Raw genomic sequence first — 16,446 nt, forward strand, 5'->3', positions numbered from 1 at the left:
GTCAAGGATAATAGTTAACATTACTTCATAAATGGCAATCATGACTTTTATCTTTTCACTTGAATTTAAAGTTTTTTTTTTGTGCCAAAATTTTTTTCTCCCTGAATTCCTGTGGATTGGAAACTACCAGCAACTAAAAAAATTGTAATAAATTTGTATTTGAAATTTTAGATGTTTGGCTTCAGAAACTAAAATCTGAAAATACATCAGTTGTAACCTCCACATAATTCTGGAAACTAATGAAGAGAAATTCAGGAAGATAATGGAAGAAAAGATCTGTTTCAAGTTAAAAATCATAGACATTTTTGGATACTTGTTATGCCATTTATTCCTCCTGACAGCTTTATGTCCTTTGTGGATGAGCCACCTGAGACTCAGAAGGGGGAGTGTTTTGCCTCTAGTTGCCAGGTATGCAGTGATAGAATCAGGATTTGAACACAGGTCAGTCTGACTTCAAAGCATGACTTTTTGTCATTGTGCTATTCTGGGTTTTGGGGGATGAGGGAGAAGAATCTGTGGATTCAGAAGTAGAAGAAGGGATGAAAAAATTTTGAAAGTCAGATAAGGGGACTGACCCTTCAGGTGGTTAACTGAACCAGCAGGACCTAAGTTCCTCACTCTTATCTCAGAGGCTCCCTTGGGCATGAATGTAGTAGGTTTCTAACCACTGCTAGATAGGCCAATTAACTCCCAGAAATTGCACCTTTCTTGGGAAACCATGAGGAGAAGACACTGGAGCCATTATATCAATCCAATATCATTAGATAATTCTATCATCTATCTGGATGAAGATCATATTTTTAAGGCAAATATTAGAATATGTGGCCTGAAAAGTAAGTTTGTACCCATCAGGATGGCAGAGAAGAGTATTTATAATTATATCATTATATCATAAGTCATGATATCTCTTAGTCAAGAATTACATGTATTAGTTATCTATTGCTGTGTAGCAGGATTATCACAAAGTTGGTGATTCAAAGCAAGGTGCATTTACCATCTCACAGTTTCTGTGGATTAAGGGTCCATTCATGGCTTAGCAGGGTTATCTGCAAAGCTGCAGTCAAGATGTTGGCCAGGGAAGTCAAAGTGTTGGCCATTGAGGATTGACTAGGGAAAGATCTGCTTCCAAGCTCATGGGATTTTTGGCAGCACTCAGTTCCTTGAAGCCCTCTAGACTGAGAAAGCATTCAGTTTTTTTGCTGGCTATCAGTTGGAAGCCACCCTTAGTTTCTTGCCCTGTGGCCTCTTTATTATGGTAGCTCACAACATGGTGGCTTGCTACTTCAAAGCCAACATGACAGCACGTCTCCTAACCAGATGGACACTGCCATCTTATATAGTGTATTCACATACATGCAATCATGTACATCCTGTCACCTTTGCCATATTCTATTGGATAGAAGGAGATCACACGCCCACACTCAAAGGGAAGGGATTAGAGAAGGGTATGAACACTAGGAGGCAGGGATCATGGGAGCCCCTGAGAGTCTGTCCACCACATTGCTTTATATCTAGCATGCAGCACAGAGTGGGTCTTGGGAAGTGAAGTCCAGTGAGATTGGCTCAGAGTGTGGTACCTCTTAGGACTCTGGCACTTTCTTGGGGATAATAGAGTCAAGGCATCCATTCCTTTGGTCTGGGAGGGAGAGGACTGAATTTACATTCTTTAAAAATGATTCCAAAATGTGTTCTCTGTGAGTCTACAAGCTATGCTGCTTCTTGGTCATGGGCCTAGCCTGCCCAGGTGACTTTCTTTTCTTCTTTTACAGGTGTGGCAGTGTGGAGGGAGAATTGAGATCTTACCCTGCTCCCGGATTGCTCACCTAGAGAGACACCACAAGCCTTATGCCGTGGATCTGAGTCTTGCCTTGAAGCATAATGCTTTGCGAGTGGCTGAAATCTGGATGGATGAGTACAAACACATGGTCTATTTGGCCTGGAACATACCTCTCCAGGTTTGTCATGGACTGAACAGAAGCAGGGAAGAACGAAGAAGGAGGAGGGGGTGATAGGGTAGGAAATGGGAGAGATAGAATGAAAGTGCCATCCCTACCCTAAAAAATTAGCATAAAGTTCCGATGGTGCAAGGATAATGACACCTAACATTAGTGTAGTAATACTGTGCTCCAGGTAGTCATTAATCATTGCAACATATCTATGAAGAAGGTTTTTTTTTTTTTTTATTCTTCCAAGTTTACAGATGAAGAAACTGAAGCACAGAGAATTGAAAGGAATTTGTTTAAGGTAATAAAGTAATAAGCAGGAGAGATATAATTTAAACCAAGGAATCTTCTAGATTCTATGATCTACATGCATCATCTATACTGGGGGATTCCTTGTGGGGCAGGGCTGGACATTAGGAATTTATGGGACATAGCAGGTAGGATGTGGGATGGTGGGAGTAGAGACTGTAACCCTGCTGGATGCACACAAATGAGGATGGCCTTCTTGGCTAAGGCTAGCCACCTGAGGTTGGCATGGCATGCTGTCTTCTGTCCTTGAGCTGCGGCTCTGGGCTCAAGCATTCTTTCCCTTTGATTCCCCACAGATATCACTTGTAGAAAATCTCCTTCAACCTCTAAATCTTGCTACCAGAATATTCCTTTTGAAAGCCTTTTTCTATCATGAGGAGTATTTTGTGCCTTACTGGTGTAAATATTATCTCAAATGGGAGCAGTCTGCATTAGCTTGCTAATAAAAGGAAATAAACCTGAGTGGCCCTACTTCGCAGGCCTTGCAAGTACCTTTGAAGCCAGCAGAGATTACTAGGTTTCAAGCTCTTCCCACTTTCCCTTAAAAACTATAATTATCAAGGTTACCTTCCAGGCTATCAGGAAAATATTTCATTCCCTCATGTGTCATTCATACCCTTTGGTGGAGTCAAGGATGTTACAAGGCACAGAAATAGTCCATGTTTAATTTATAGAACTCTGGAATCGATTTTGGAGACATTTCTTCCAGAATGGCACTCCGGAAAAAACTGAAATGTAAAACTTTTGACTGGTATCTGAAAAATGTTTATCCAAACCTGAAGCCAATCCACAACATTGTGGGCTACGGAAGAGTATGTATCATGAAATTGCATCTCAGATTTTACAAAATATTTGACTATAAAAGACAATGGGGCCTGAATTACATGACAACTCAGAAAAGCATTTCCAAATTCCATCCTGTCCAGGATTCTTTCTACCCTTAACTCCTTTCTCAGCTTTTTGCCCTTAGGCCCTCTCAGTGTCCTTTTGTCTCTTGCTCCCCAGACCCCATCTCTTTTCCTTGCCTCTGGTTCCTTACTTTGCAAACTGCAGCCCTAGATCTGACCTCTCAGTTTCTTAGCCAACCAGGGTATCCGGCTTGGTCCCCCTTCTCTATATGTGCTGTGACAGTCTGAGGGGTGGGAGTTCCTAGGAAGGAGCATCACAGCAGCACCTCCTTCCAGCATTTGTCTAGTGCAAAGAAAATGGCTCCCAAGATCCAAACCCCTGCTTCCTTTTGGTTGGTAATTTCTGGCACCCTTGGAGTAGTGGGGAAAAGGAATGACCTGGGGAGGCCTGAAGGCCCTCTTTCTCTACCTCTTTCCAATGGTGTTTCTGTGTGTTTTGCCCTTTCAGATGAAAAACACGTTGGATGAAAATATCTGCCTGGATCAGGGACTTGTTTCAGGCAAAACCCCCATCATGTTTTACTGTCACAAATACAGTCTGCAGGTATCTTCCACAATCTCCCCTGCCCCCGGGTGAGTCTGTTGTGGCTCAGCCTCTGGCAACACTTGCCAGATTCAGACTAAGTGTTAGATGATGGGAAGGCAGAAACAGCATCCTGAGCAATGGGTAAGGGTGAAATCCAAACCTGTCTTTATAACTAAGCATTTTGAAGTCCATTCAAAAAATCATAGTAGACAGTTCTGCTTTGGGTACAGGAATGATAGGTAGAAAGTATGCTCTGTCACATTCATTCATAATGGTAATATTTTCATTGACAGTTACCTCAGGTTCCACCCTTTTCCCTTCTCTTCACTGTCCCATCCTCCCAACACTCCTGGTATGCCCTGGAAGGTGGGCAGGTGATGCTACCTGTGGCTTCTTCTGTAGAGAAGGAAACAGGGGCTAGAGAAGAGAGAGGCTAAATAAAGTCATTCCATAGAATAGAAGAGACCTGGCATCAAGTGGATGGTGCAGCCTGGGGGACTTTTCCCCCTGAGAATATTTTCATCCGTCTTGTTACTTTGCATGTTGCCCTCACAGGGAACTTCTGGTAGTATGTATGATAGATAAGCATTTCCACGTGACAAATGAAAACACTAAGACACAAAAACAACCTACTTGTCCAAGCTCACCAAGCAAGATAGTATCAGATTAAGAACTGGAAAGGTTTCTTGACAAGCCCATAGCTGGAGCTTATGATGACAACTTCGGAAGTTCAGGTGTTTGTGTGTGTGTGTGTGTGTGTGTGTGTGTGTGTGTTTCAAAGATAATCTCCTTTGCCGATGCAAGTCATGATTGTGTTGGAGTCCTTATATGGAATCAGGCAGGCTGGTGCCCCCTCCTTATGCCTGGTCTTCTTCCTAGAGTCAACTGGGGTTTGAGGAGAAGGAAGTGGAAGCGGCTCCTTGTTACCCATGAAAGGTCAGTGTTCCCTCGTAGTGACTGAGTACGTAGGGGACCCAGGAACAGCCTTCATGCCCTCTATAAGGTCAAGGACAGCCCCACTGACTGTATCCAGGACAGATTCCTTTGCTTTCTTTTAGAATGTCTACTATCACCTAACCGGGGAATTCTATGTGGGACCACTGATTACAGAGGCACGTACTGATGATCACTGCCTGGCAGACCCTGGCAATGGGGAGAAGCCCACTTTAGAGCCATGTTCCAAGGCAGCCCAAAACAGACTGCACATATATTGGGATTTTAAACTGGTGAGTCACATGTTTTTTTAAAGAATAAGCATATTCAAATCTAGTCTGTGAGGTTCATATTTGATTTGATAGTGTTTTAGAAGGACTGGCTTTGTGGCAGTGGTAGGGAGAACACTGGAAATGAAACTCGTCATGGAACGCTAAGTCTGTCGGCGAAGGTGGGTGGGTAAAGGAAGCAATATTGGAATCTGTTATAGCTTAACAGTTAAGAGTTTGGGTTCGGTCCTAGTTTAGTCACTATCAGCAAGTTTCTTACCCTCTCTGATACTTGGTTTCCTCATTTATAAAATGGAGATCACAATATCTACTTTAGGAGCCTGTTGGGAGGATTAAATGAGATAGCGTGTATACAGAATTTAGCATGGTGCCTGCACATAGAAAGTATTCAGTAAATATTAGCCATTATGATTAGTTTTATTATTAATGGTAGTCAGAGAATCTGGAGCCCTGGGCTGAAATTTGATAGTATAAAAGCTCTGGTTTTAATTTCAGTATCAACTGACTAAGAACAGGGTGGAGGGAATCTGGCAGAATTCACAAGACAATGTCATAAGGGATTTGAGTGACTACAGCCTACATGTGAGTTTACTGTATGATGGGGCTGCATTCAGCCACATTGGCAGAGCTGTGATGTCCTGAAGAAGGGAGGCAATGTTCTGTCTGTGATGGTATCTCTGAGCATTTTGGTACTGCGTTAGGTTCAGGGGCTACATTTTAACAGACATGGATCAATCTAACTCATTTACTCCTAACGTAAAGCTAATAACTCTTCTGAAAATCTTCTTTCCAGGAAAACATACATATGCACATATGTGCACAATTTTGCTTACAATTTCAGAGGGTTTTTGGATCCTAGATCAAGTCTTTTTGAACTAGGCACTATCAGTGAGAAGGAGGAGGAGGGTAAGTTGTGTTTCTGCTCTTCACTTCCTGCTCTATATGGAACTACATGTAATTCTATGAAAGGCTATTCTCCCTCTTATCTTAGGCTTTTGTGTATGTATTATTCCTCTCTCCTCCCACCTTTTTGCTGGGCCAACTACAAAATGTTCCTCTGGCATCAGACATTGTCTTCTTTGAGCAGCCATCTGTGACTCCACAGGATGAGGATGAGTGATTTGTGCTCTCAGGGCTCTCCCTACAGGTTTTATCTCACGATTATTTCTAAGTACCTCCTCACTTCTTTTAATCACTAGACTGTGAGCTGGAGGGCAGGGCCTGGGTTTTGTTGTTGTTGTTGTTTTCTCTCTGGCATCTAGCACAGTGCCTGGAACATGGCAGGCCCTCAATAAATAATTGCAGAGCAAATGAAAGATTGGCAAATCTGGAGGCACTAGCTTGGAGACATGAGCCTAGAGAAAAGATGATGCTGATTTCATGAGGAAGAGGGATTAGATTTGTTCAGTGTCTACAGGGGGGCAGAACTGAGACCAGTGACTGGAGATCAAGGAGAGGGAGTTCAACTTAACATAAGGGCAGGGGAGGGCTTTCTAACAGCCTAATAGCTTAAGCTATCCTACAGAATAATGGGCTGCCTAGCAAGGTGGTGAACTTTCTGTCAATGGCAGTCACCAAGCAGACATGTTTGACAGGCAGGCCCAGTATGCTAAATGTGAGTTTTTGATGTCCTTAACAGTATCTTTTTTTGTGTGTGCAGAAAATACTATCACAGGTTTACTTTAGTTTTAAAAATTAATATTAAATTTATTTAAGTTATAAATTGAAGAACTATAGTTTTTCTTAAACTTTTACATTTAGCTTAGAAATCTTATTATTTTATTTAAAACCCTAGCAGGTTTTAACAATCACTTTTTTTTCAGTTCCAATCTGTATGACTTTTATTTGTTTTGTTTTTCTTTTTTTTTTAAATTTCATTATGTTATGTTAGTCACCATACAATACATCATTAGTTTTTGATGTGGTGATCCACGATCCATTGTTTTTGTATAACACCCAGTGCTCCATGCAGTACGTGCCCTCCTTAATACCCATCACCAGGCTAACCCATCCCCCCATCCCCTCTAAAACCCTGTTTGTTTCTCAGAGTCCATAGTCTCTCATGGATCATCTCCCCTCCGATTTCCCCCCCTTCATTTTTCCCTTCCTTCTCCTAATGTCCTCCCTGCTGTTCCTTATGTTCCACGAATAAGTGAGACGATATGATAATTGACTTTCTCTGCTTGACTTATTTCACTTAGCATCATCTCCTCCAGTCCCATCCATGTGGATGTAAAAGTCAGGTATTTATCCTTTCTGATGGCTGAGTAATATTCCATTGTATATATGGACCACATCTTTTTTATCCATTCATCTGTTGAAGGGCATCTCGGCTCTTTCCACAGTCTGGCTATTGCGGACATTGCTGCTATGAACATTGGGGTGCACATGGCCCTTCTTTTCACTACATCTGTGTCTTTGGGGTAAATACCCAGAAGTGCAATTACTGGGTCACAGGGTAGCTCTATTTTTAAATTTTTGAGGAACCTCCACACTGTTTTCCAAAGTGGCTGTACCAACTTGCATTCCCATCAACAGTGTGAGAGGGTTCCCCTTTCTCCACAATCTCTCCCACATTTGTTGTTTCTTTCCCTGTCCATTTTTGCCATTCTAACTGGTGTAAGGTGGTATCTCAATGTGGTTTTGATTTGAATTTCCCTGATGGCTAATTATGATGAACACTTTTTCATGTGTCTGTTAGCCATTTGTCTGTCTTCTTCAAAGAAGTGTCTTTTCATATCTTCTGCCCACTTTTTGACTTGATTATTTGGTTTTTGGGTGTGGAGTTTGCTAAGTTCATTATAGATCTTGGATACTAGCCCTTTATCTGTAGTGTCATTTGCAAATATCTTCTCGCATTCTGTGGGTTGCCTCCTTGTTTTGTTGACTGTTTCCTTTGCTCTGCAGAAGCTTTTTATCTTGATGAAGTCCCAAAAGTTCATTTTTGCTTTTGTTTCACTAGCTTTTGGAGATGTATCTTGAAAGAAGTTGCTGTGGCTGATGTCAAAGAGGTTACTGCCTATGTTCTCCTCTAGGATTTTGATGGATTCCTATCTCACATTGAGGTCTTTCGTCCACTTTGAGTTTATCTTTGTGAATGGTGTTAGAGATGGTCGAGTTTCATTCTTCTGCATGTGGCTGTCCAATTTTCCCAGTACCATTTATTGAAGAGACTGTCTTTTTTCCATTGCATGTTTTTTCCTGCTTTGTCAAAGATTATTTGACCATAGGGTTGAGGGTCCATATCTGGGCTCTGTATTCTGTTCCATTGGTCTATATGTCTGTTTTTGTGCCAGTACCACGCTGTCTTGGTGATCACAGCTTTGTAATATAGCTTGAAATCGGGCAACGTGATGCCCCCAGCTTTGTTTTTCTTTTTCAACATTTCCTTGGCAATTCGGGGTCTTTTCTGATTCCATACAAATTTTAGGATTGTTTGTTCCAGCACTTTGAAAAATGTCATTGGAATTTTGATCGGGATGACATTGAAGGTATAGATTGCTCTGGGTAGCATAGACATTTTAACAATGTTTATTCTTTCGGCCCATGAGCATGGGATATTTTTCCACCTTTTTCTGTCTTCTTCAATTTCTTTCATGAGTGTTCTGTAGTTCCTAGAGTATAGATCCTCTACCTCTTTGGTTAAGTTTATTCTGAAGTATCTTATGGTTTTTGGTGCTATTGTAAATGGAATTGTTTCTCTAATTTCTCTTTCTACAGTTGCGTTGTTAGTGTATAAGAAAGCAACTGATTTCTGTGCATTGATTTTGTATCCTGCCACAATACTGAATTGCTGTATAAGTTCTGGTAATTTGGGGGTAGAGTCTTTAGGGTTCTCCACATAAAGTATCATGTCGTCTGCGAAAAGAAAGAGTTTGACTTCTTTGCCAATTTGAATACCTTTTATTTCTTTCATTGTCTGATTGCTGTTGCTAGGATTTCTAGTACTATGTTGAACAATAGTGGGGAGAGTGGGCATCCTTGACGTGTTCCTGATCTTAAGGGAAGGGCTCTCAGCTTTTCCCCATTGAGGATGATACTAGCTGTGGGTTTTTCACAGATGGATTTTATGAACTTGAGGAATGTTCCCTCTATCCCTATACTCTGAAGAGTTTTAATCAGGAAAGGATGTTGTATTTTGTCAAATGCTTTTTCTGCATCAATTGAGAGGACCATATGGTTCTTCTCCCTCCTCTTTTTAGTGTGTTCTATCACATTGATTGATTTGCAAATGTTGAACCACCCTTGCATCCCAGGGATAAATCCCACTTGGTCGTGGTGGATGATCCTTTTAATGTATTGTTGGATCCTATTAGCTAGGATTTTGTTGAGGATTTTGGAATCCATATTCATCAGGGATATCGGTCTGAAATTCTCCTTTTTGATGGGGTCTTTGCCTGGTTTGGGGATTAAGGTAATGCTGGCCTCATAGAATGAGTTTGGAAGTTTTCCTTCTTTTTCTATCTTTTGAAACAGCTTCAGTAGAATAGGTATTATTTCTTCTTTGAATGTTTGGTAGAATTCCCCAGGGAATCCATCAGGCCCTGGACTCTTGTTTTTTGGGAGCTTTTTGATCACTGTTTCAATCTCGTTACTGGTTATTGGCATATTCAGGTTGTTAATTTCTTCCTGTTTCAGTCTTAGCAGCTTATAGGTTTCGAGGAAGGCCTCCATTTCATCCAGATTGCTCAGTTTATTGGCATATAGTTGTTGATAATAATTTCTAATAATTGTTTCTATTTCCTTGGTGTTAGTCATGATCTCTCCCCTTTCATTCATAATTTTATTAATTTGGGTCCTTTCTCTTTTCTTTTGGCTAAGTCTGGCCAGTGGTTTATCGATCTTATTAATTCTTTCAAAGAACCAACTTCTAGTTTTGTTGATCTGATCTGCTGTGTTTCTGGTTTCTAATTCATTGATTTCGGCTTTAATTTTAATTATTTCTCTTCTAATGCATGGCTTAGGCATCATTTGTTGCTTTTTCTCTAGTTCTTTAAGGTGTAGATTTAGTTGGTGAATTTGGGATTTTTCTATTTTTTTTGAGTGAGACTTGGATGGCTATGTATTTCCCCCTTAGGGACCACCTTTGCAGTATCCCATAGGTTTAGCACCGATGTGTTTTCATTCTCATTGATTTCCATGAATTGTTTAAGTTCTTCTTTGATTTCCTGGTTGACCCAAACATTCTTGAGCAGAGTGGTCTTAGCTTCCAAGTGTTTGAATTTCTGCCAAATTTTTTCTTGTGTGAGTTCCAGTTTTAAAGCATTGTGGTCTGAGAATATGCAGGGAATAATCTCAATCTTTTGGTGTCGGTTGAGACCTGATTTGTGACCCAGTATGTGGTCTATTCTGGAGAAAGTTCCAAGAATGAGTGTGCTCGAGAAGAATGAGTATTCTGTGGTTTTAGGGTAGAATGTTCTGTAAATATCTATGAGGTCTATCTGGTCCAGTGTATCATTCAAAGCTCTTGTTTCCTTGTTGATTTTCTGCTTAGATGATCTGTCCATTGCTGAGAGTGGAGTATTGAGGTCTCCTATAATTAACGTATTGTTATCAATATGACTCTTTATTTTGGTTAACAGTGGCTTATGTAGATGGCTGCTCCCATGTTGGGGGCATAGATATTTACAATTGTTAGATCTTCTCGTTGGATAGACCCTTTAAGAATGATATAGTGTCCTTCTGTCTCCAATTACAGATTGTGGTTTAAAATCCAATTTGTCTGATATAAGAATTGCTACCCCAGCTTTCTTTTGAGGTCCGCTGGCATGGAAGATGGATCTCCATCCCTTCACTTTCAGTCTGGATGTATCTTTAGGTTCAAAATGAGTCTCTTATAGGCAGCATATGGATGGGTCCTGTTTTTTTATCCAATCTGCAACCCTATGCCGTTTTATGGGAGCATTTAGGCCATTCATGTTGAGAGTGATTATTGAAAGATACGAATTAATTGTCATCATGTTGCCTGTGAAGACGTTGTTTTTATAGATTGTCCCTGTAAATTTTTGTTGTATATCACTCTTGGGGTCTTTCTCCTTTTATAGAACCCCCCTTAATATTTCTTGCAGGGCCGGCTTAGTGGTCACATATTCTTTCAGTTTCTGCCGGTTGTGGAAGCTCTGCATCTCTCCATTCTAAATGACAGCCTTGCTGGATAAAGTACTCTTGGCTGCATGTTCTTCTCATTTAGTACCCTGAATATGTCTTGCCAGGCCTTTCTGGCCTGCCAGGTCTCTGTGGATAGGTCTGATGTTATTCTGATGTTCCTCCCTCTGTACGTAAGGAATCTCTTCCCCCTAACTGCCCTTAAGATGGTTTCCTTGGTTCTAAGATTTGCAAGTTTTACTATTACATGCCGGGATGTTGGCCTGTTTTCCTTGATCTTGGGAGGGGTCCTCTCTGCCTCTAGGACACGAATATTTGTTTCATTCCCCAGATTAGGGAAGTTCTCAGCTACGATTTGCTCAAATACATCTTCTAGTCCTCTCTCTCTCTCCACTCCCTCCGGGATTCCAATTATTCTGCATTGGAATGCTTCATGGTGTCACTTATTTCTCTGATTCTATTTTCATGAATTCTGAGTTGTTTTTCCCTAGCCTCCTCTTTTCCCTTTTTATCTATTATATTGTCTTCCAGGTCGCTTATTCATTCTTCTGCCTCAATTACCCTAGCTGTTAGATTATCTAGATTGGATTGGATTTCATTGATAGCATTTTTAAGTTCTGCCAATTCAGCTTTCATTTCTGCCCTTAGAGACTCTAAGTTTCCATTAATTGATTTCTCCATTCTAGCCATTGTCTTCACAATTGCTAGCCTGAATTCCATCTCTGACATCTTGGTTATATCTGCATCCATTTGTAAATCTGCAGCATAAGTCATAATCTCTGAGTCTTTTCTATTTTGGGGATTCCTCCTCCTAGTCATTCTGTTGATGGGTGTTCGAGGGAATGTATAGAGTCCAAATTATTGACCAGAACCCAAGCAAGATGCACCTGTTTTCTTGGGACCTTAGGGTTTCTGGCCTCTTGTTTTCCCAGCCCATCTTCTGAGGAAGGGGCCTGCCAAGCTATTACTCAGGCAACCCTGTTTGGGTGGAGTTGCCCTGCCCCCCTGTGGTGGGGGATGGGCTCAGCGGGAATCAGTTTTTGGGGCTTTTTTTGTCTGGCGGCTTTCCGTGTCTCTTCTGAGAGTCAGAGCAGAAGAGACCTCAGAGCAGAGAGACCGCAGTCTGTTCTTCAGTGAGCTCTCCGGGCCACACTGTCTGTTTCTGTCCGTGCTGCTATAAACTGCAGCGTCCTGGGTTGTGCGCCCCTCCGCAGCGCCCCCAGTCCTGCCTCCTGGTCGGAGCACGTCTCTGCCCTTTGTGCTTCTAAAACCGCCAGCTGCTCCCAGTTCACAGGTGCGGACCCCCGCCCCAGGGGCTGCCCTAAAGTCCTTTCCTGCTGCTACTAGTCTGCAAGTCTGTGTCCAGTCCCCAGTGTGCTAGGCTGTCACTCACAGGTGGTGTAGGATCCCCACAGACAGGCTCCCTCCTGCTGCCATTTATCCTCTAATATCTGCCTGCAGAATCAGGGCTCCCCGCTTCGTACCTCAAAACCAACCGCCTGCAATATTCTGTTTGTAGAGATCCAGATCTTCTTACATCTCAGGCTGATTTCGTGGGTGCTCAGAGTGGTCTGGTAGATATCCAGCTCAATTCCAGGGACCAGTTGAAATAGGGTCCCCTACTCCTCCGCCATATTTCCTTCTCCCCCTATTTGTTTTGTTTTTCTTGCCATATTACATTAGCTAGAATTTTGAGTACTATGTTGAATAAGAATGGATAGGAATAAGGAAGAATAATCCTTACTTTGTTCCCAAATGCAGGGGGAAAGCATTGAGTCTTCATCATTGCATATACGTTAGTTGTAGATTTTTTGTAGATGCTCCTTATCAAATTGAAGTAATTTATCTGAATTTCTAACTTGCTAAGAAATATTTTTATTGTGAATGTGAGCTGGATTTTGCTAAATGCTTTTCCTTTGTCAATTGATATGATATTTTTTCTTCTTTAGTTTGTTGATATGATGGATTATACTGATTAATTTTCTAATGTTGAAACCACCTTGTGTGCCAGGAATAAATCACACTTAGTCACGGTGTACACTTCTTTTCATAACTTTATTGGATTTTGTTTGCTTGTATGTTGAAGATTTTTGTCTAAGTTCATTAGAGGTAATGACCTGCAGCTTTTCTCTTTTCTTTTTTTTCTTTTTGGTACTGTCTTTGGTTTTAGTATAAAGGTAATGCAGGCCTCATAAAGTGAGTTAGGAGGTGTTTTCTCTTTCTAATCGATAAAAATTTGTCCTATTGACAAAAATTTAGAATAGATCAATTTCTGAAAGAGGCATTTCTGGAAGAGATTTTCTGGAAGAGATTGTCTTAAATTGGCGTTAATCCTTCTTTAAGTGCTTGGTATAATTCTCCAGTGGAACCATATGGGACTGGAGGTTTCTTTTCCAGGGGCTTTTAAACCAGGCATTAAAATATTTTAAAACCCTTTTGGCCTTGTGTGTATCCCACAAATTCCTGCCTATACTCAAAACTATCAGCACAATCCCCTGAGCCTGAAGCCAAGTTCAGTGAGCCTGGTTTCCACTCTGGAGCACCCAAGCATAGACACTTTGCTCCTTGCACACTTCCTGCATTCAGACCTGCCAGCTTTCTAGCCTTGTGTGCACAGGTGAGCTTCTTCCTGGAGCTCAAATTGAAATTTTTTTTAATAGTTCAGGGCTATTCAGATCATTTATTTCATGTTGACTGAATTTCAGTGCTTTATGGTTTTTGAGGAATTGGTCCATTTCTTCAAATTTATGAGTATAAAGTTATTTGCAACAGTGAATTAATTAATTTATTTATACAAGTGACATATTAGTTTTAAGTGTATAACATAATATGCCTAATTTATGCATAAATTGCAAAATAATCACCACAGTAAGTCAACATCGATCACCACACATAATTACAAAAACATTTTTTTTTTGTGATGAGAACTTTTAAAATCTACTCTCTTAGCAACTTTATAGGGGACCTTTACAATTTAAAAAATTCCCTTAAACATTACATACTGTGTTTATAAATTCAATACATTGAATTTTCTTTCTTAAGAATGTCAATTATCTGATTTTAAATTAATGATTCTTAAATTCCATTATATGTTTCAACAGTGTAATTTGGTAAGATTTCACAAACTTAATTATTCAATTACACATTTTTAAATTGGTAACACAAGGTTAATCTGTAAGATTTTTTTTTTTTAAAAACATAGCAGGTACTTAAAAATAGTAACTATACATAGAGTCTTTAATAAATACTATGTGTTTGATTCCTTTAACACCTTTACTTGATCCTAAATCTCCTGGGAATTAAACATACTAGTTATGCTAAAGAAACAATTGTGACATCTCAAACATTTTGAGGTTTGCCTTTCCAAGAGAATTTTGGAAAGATCACTTTCTCAGCTGGCTGAAGTTGCTGAGAGAATATAGATTCTGGTTGGGTGTGAGGCCTGGAGCTGCAGGATATGCAGGGGAATTCTGCCCACCACTCCAATGTCCAAGCCAGGTCCCTTTTTAGGTCACTGTGTCAAGAAGTCCAGAAGTTGAAGAAGGAGGTGGTCATGTAGCTCATGAGTCAATTCATTCTATCTAAGCCTTTCCTATCCACCTTACCTTAGGATCACAGTTCTTTCAGGTAAGAAAGTTGTAGACACAACTTACACGTTCCTTCTACTAAAAAGCTACCAAAGATAATTTCCAGAATTGAGAGGGAGCTAAGACTAAATAATCCTTTTGTCTTCCAATTGCATGATTCATGGTTTGAGTCAACCAGAGGAGGTATGACTTCTGAAAGCCACAAGAGAAATGGCATCAATGACTGAGAAGGGACCCAATGTGAACATCTGGACTTTGAAATGAGGAGCAGTGTTGCAAGTAGAGACATACTGAAATAATGGAGGGTTGGGGTAAATGTCATCATGTGGAAGTCTTCCGGATTGAGTGACACAAAGAAGAGCTCTGGGAGAGGAAGTGAGAATGAGGAGACCATACACAGTCAGGGTTTGAGAAATAAAAAGGAAGAGATACCTGTTGGGAATACTGTCACGCTAGTGGGCACAGTTGCAGAAGGCAGTTTAGCTCTCTGCATGAAAAACCCTGACGCTAATCAGCACCCCCAAATTAATTGTGACCCTTCTTTGGTGCTCATTCTGCTTTAAGGCAGTATTTTAAAAAATAATATAGAATGTGGGTCAAAACTAATATGGAAAATATCTTAATATTTATCATAGCAAAATATTAGGAAAAATTAAATGCCCGACAGTAGGGGAGATTTTTGTTCATCCCCTGAATATTGAACTGAATATTATATAGCCATTCAAATTATATCCTCAAAAAGTATATTTTCAAAAATTAATGAAATTGGAAAGTACATGAGATATTAAATCATAAAAAGCAGGATATACAAACTTATATATACAATGTTATTCTATTACGAGTACTTCTAATTTTTGAAATATGCTCTCCAAATTAAAAGTAAGAGCACATATTCCTTCTGTGAAAGTGGAAAATAAACAAAACCAAAAATTCCTTAAAAACTGTCAGCCAACACCCCCAAATAAAAACCAAACCAAAAATGTATAAGATCCAGATGAACACAGTGGAAAGGAGAACCAGAGAAGAAGTCTGAAGAAGGTGCAAAGAATACTTCCAAAGGACATGTCACAGGGAAGTGGAGAGAAAATAGAAAAAAAAAAAAAAGGGTCACTGGCTTTATCTAAAAAATCACAATAAATTAGAACAGCCAAGATTTATTGAGTACATATAATGTACAGGCACGATCTAATTTAATCCTTACATAAATCTTACAAGAGAAATATTATCATTAACTCTACTTTACTTATGAAGTTACTAAACCACAGAGAGTCAAATAATATAACCAAGGTCACACAGCAGATTAAATGTCCAGATTCAAACACAGAATCTTATCCACTGTTGTTATCGCCTCGTTGCTTGGGAAGTTTGATTCTGAAAGGGAGGAAAGCACTGAATTTTGGTTAAAAAGGATGGTAGAGTTAAAGATTCTTTTCCCCCTCTACTATCGGGACATTTGGGTATATTTAAAGTCAGTAGAAAAAGAATCTGCCCAGAGGGAGAAATGAAAGAGCGGTGTTCAACAGGAAGAGTGTTTCTCTGGCATCCACATCAGAGCACAGGGGCTGCTAGCAGTAGAGACAGAGGCAGGGCAGCTCCTTTGAGACCACCCACAAGCAGTGTCCTGCGGGTCCCTCATGGCACTCAGGGAGGGGCTAGACTGGCTGGCAGTGTGATCTTCTCAACAAAGTGAAAAAAGTAGTGTGAGCATCAAGCACCAAGCACCAAATGGGCACCAGGGTTAAAGAGTGCCGAAGAGGTCTGGAAGAGTAACCCTAAGGAGTAAGCCAAGTTTTAAGCCAGACTGCTGTAGGCACATTTGTGGTCAGGCCTGCTTGGTTGGTGGAC

General features: G+C 40.4%; 1 protein-coding gene across 1 annotated transcript in view; it reads left to right on the forward strand.

Annotated features, from left to right (window-relative positions):
- Positions 1–341: 341 nt before the first annotated feature.
- The window catches only part of GALNT8 (polypeptide N-acetylgalactosaminyltransferase 8), a gene marked incomplete at its 5' end in the record, with an annotated part of 50,205 nt that continues 34,100 nt past the window's right edge, over positions 342–16,446 (forward strand). The window contains 5 exons of the mRNA XM_025851838.2: positions 342–408; positions 1,770–1,955; positions 2,927–3,064; positions 3,609–3,704; positions 4,745–4,912. Coding sequence (XP_025707623.2) covers positions 342–408; positions 1,770–1,955; positions 2,927–3,064; positions 3,609–3,704; positions 4,745–4,912 — 655 coding nt within the window. The remainder of the gene's footprint in view (positions 409–1,769; positions 1,956–2,926; positions 3,065–3,608; positions 3,705–4,744; positions 4,913–16,446) is intronic.

Source organism: Callorhinus ursinus, unplaced genomic scaffold, assembly GCF_003265705.2.
Source record: "Callorhinus ursinus isolate GAN/ISIS: 27379988/994484 unplaced genomic scaffold, GSC_fseal_2.0 scaffold94, whole genome shotgun sequence".
Classification (NCBI taxonomy): domain Eukaryota; kingdom Metazoa; phylum Chordata; class Mammalia; order Carnivora; family Otariidae; genus Callorhinus; species Callorhinus ursinus.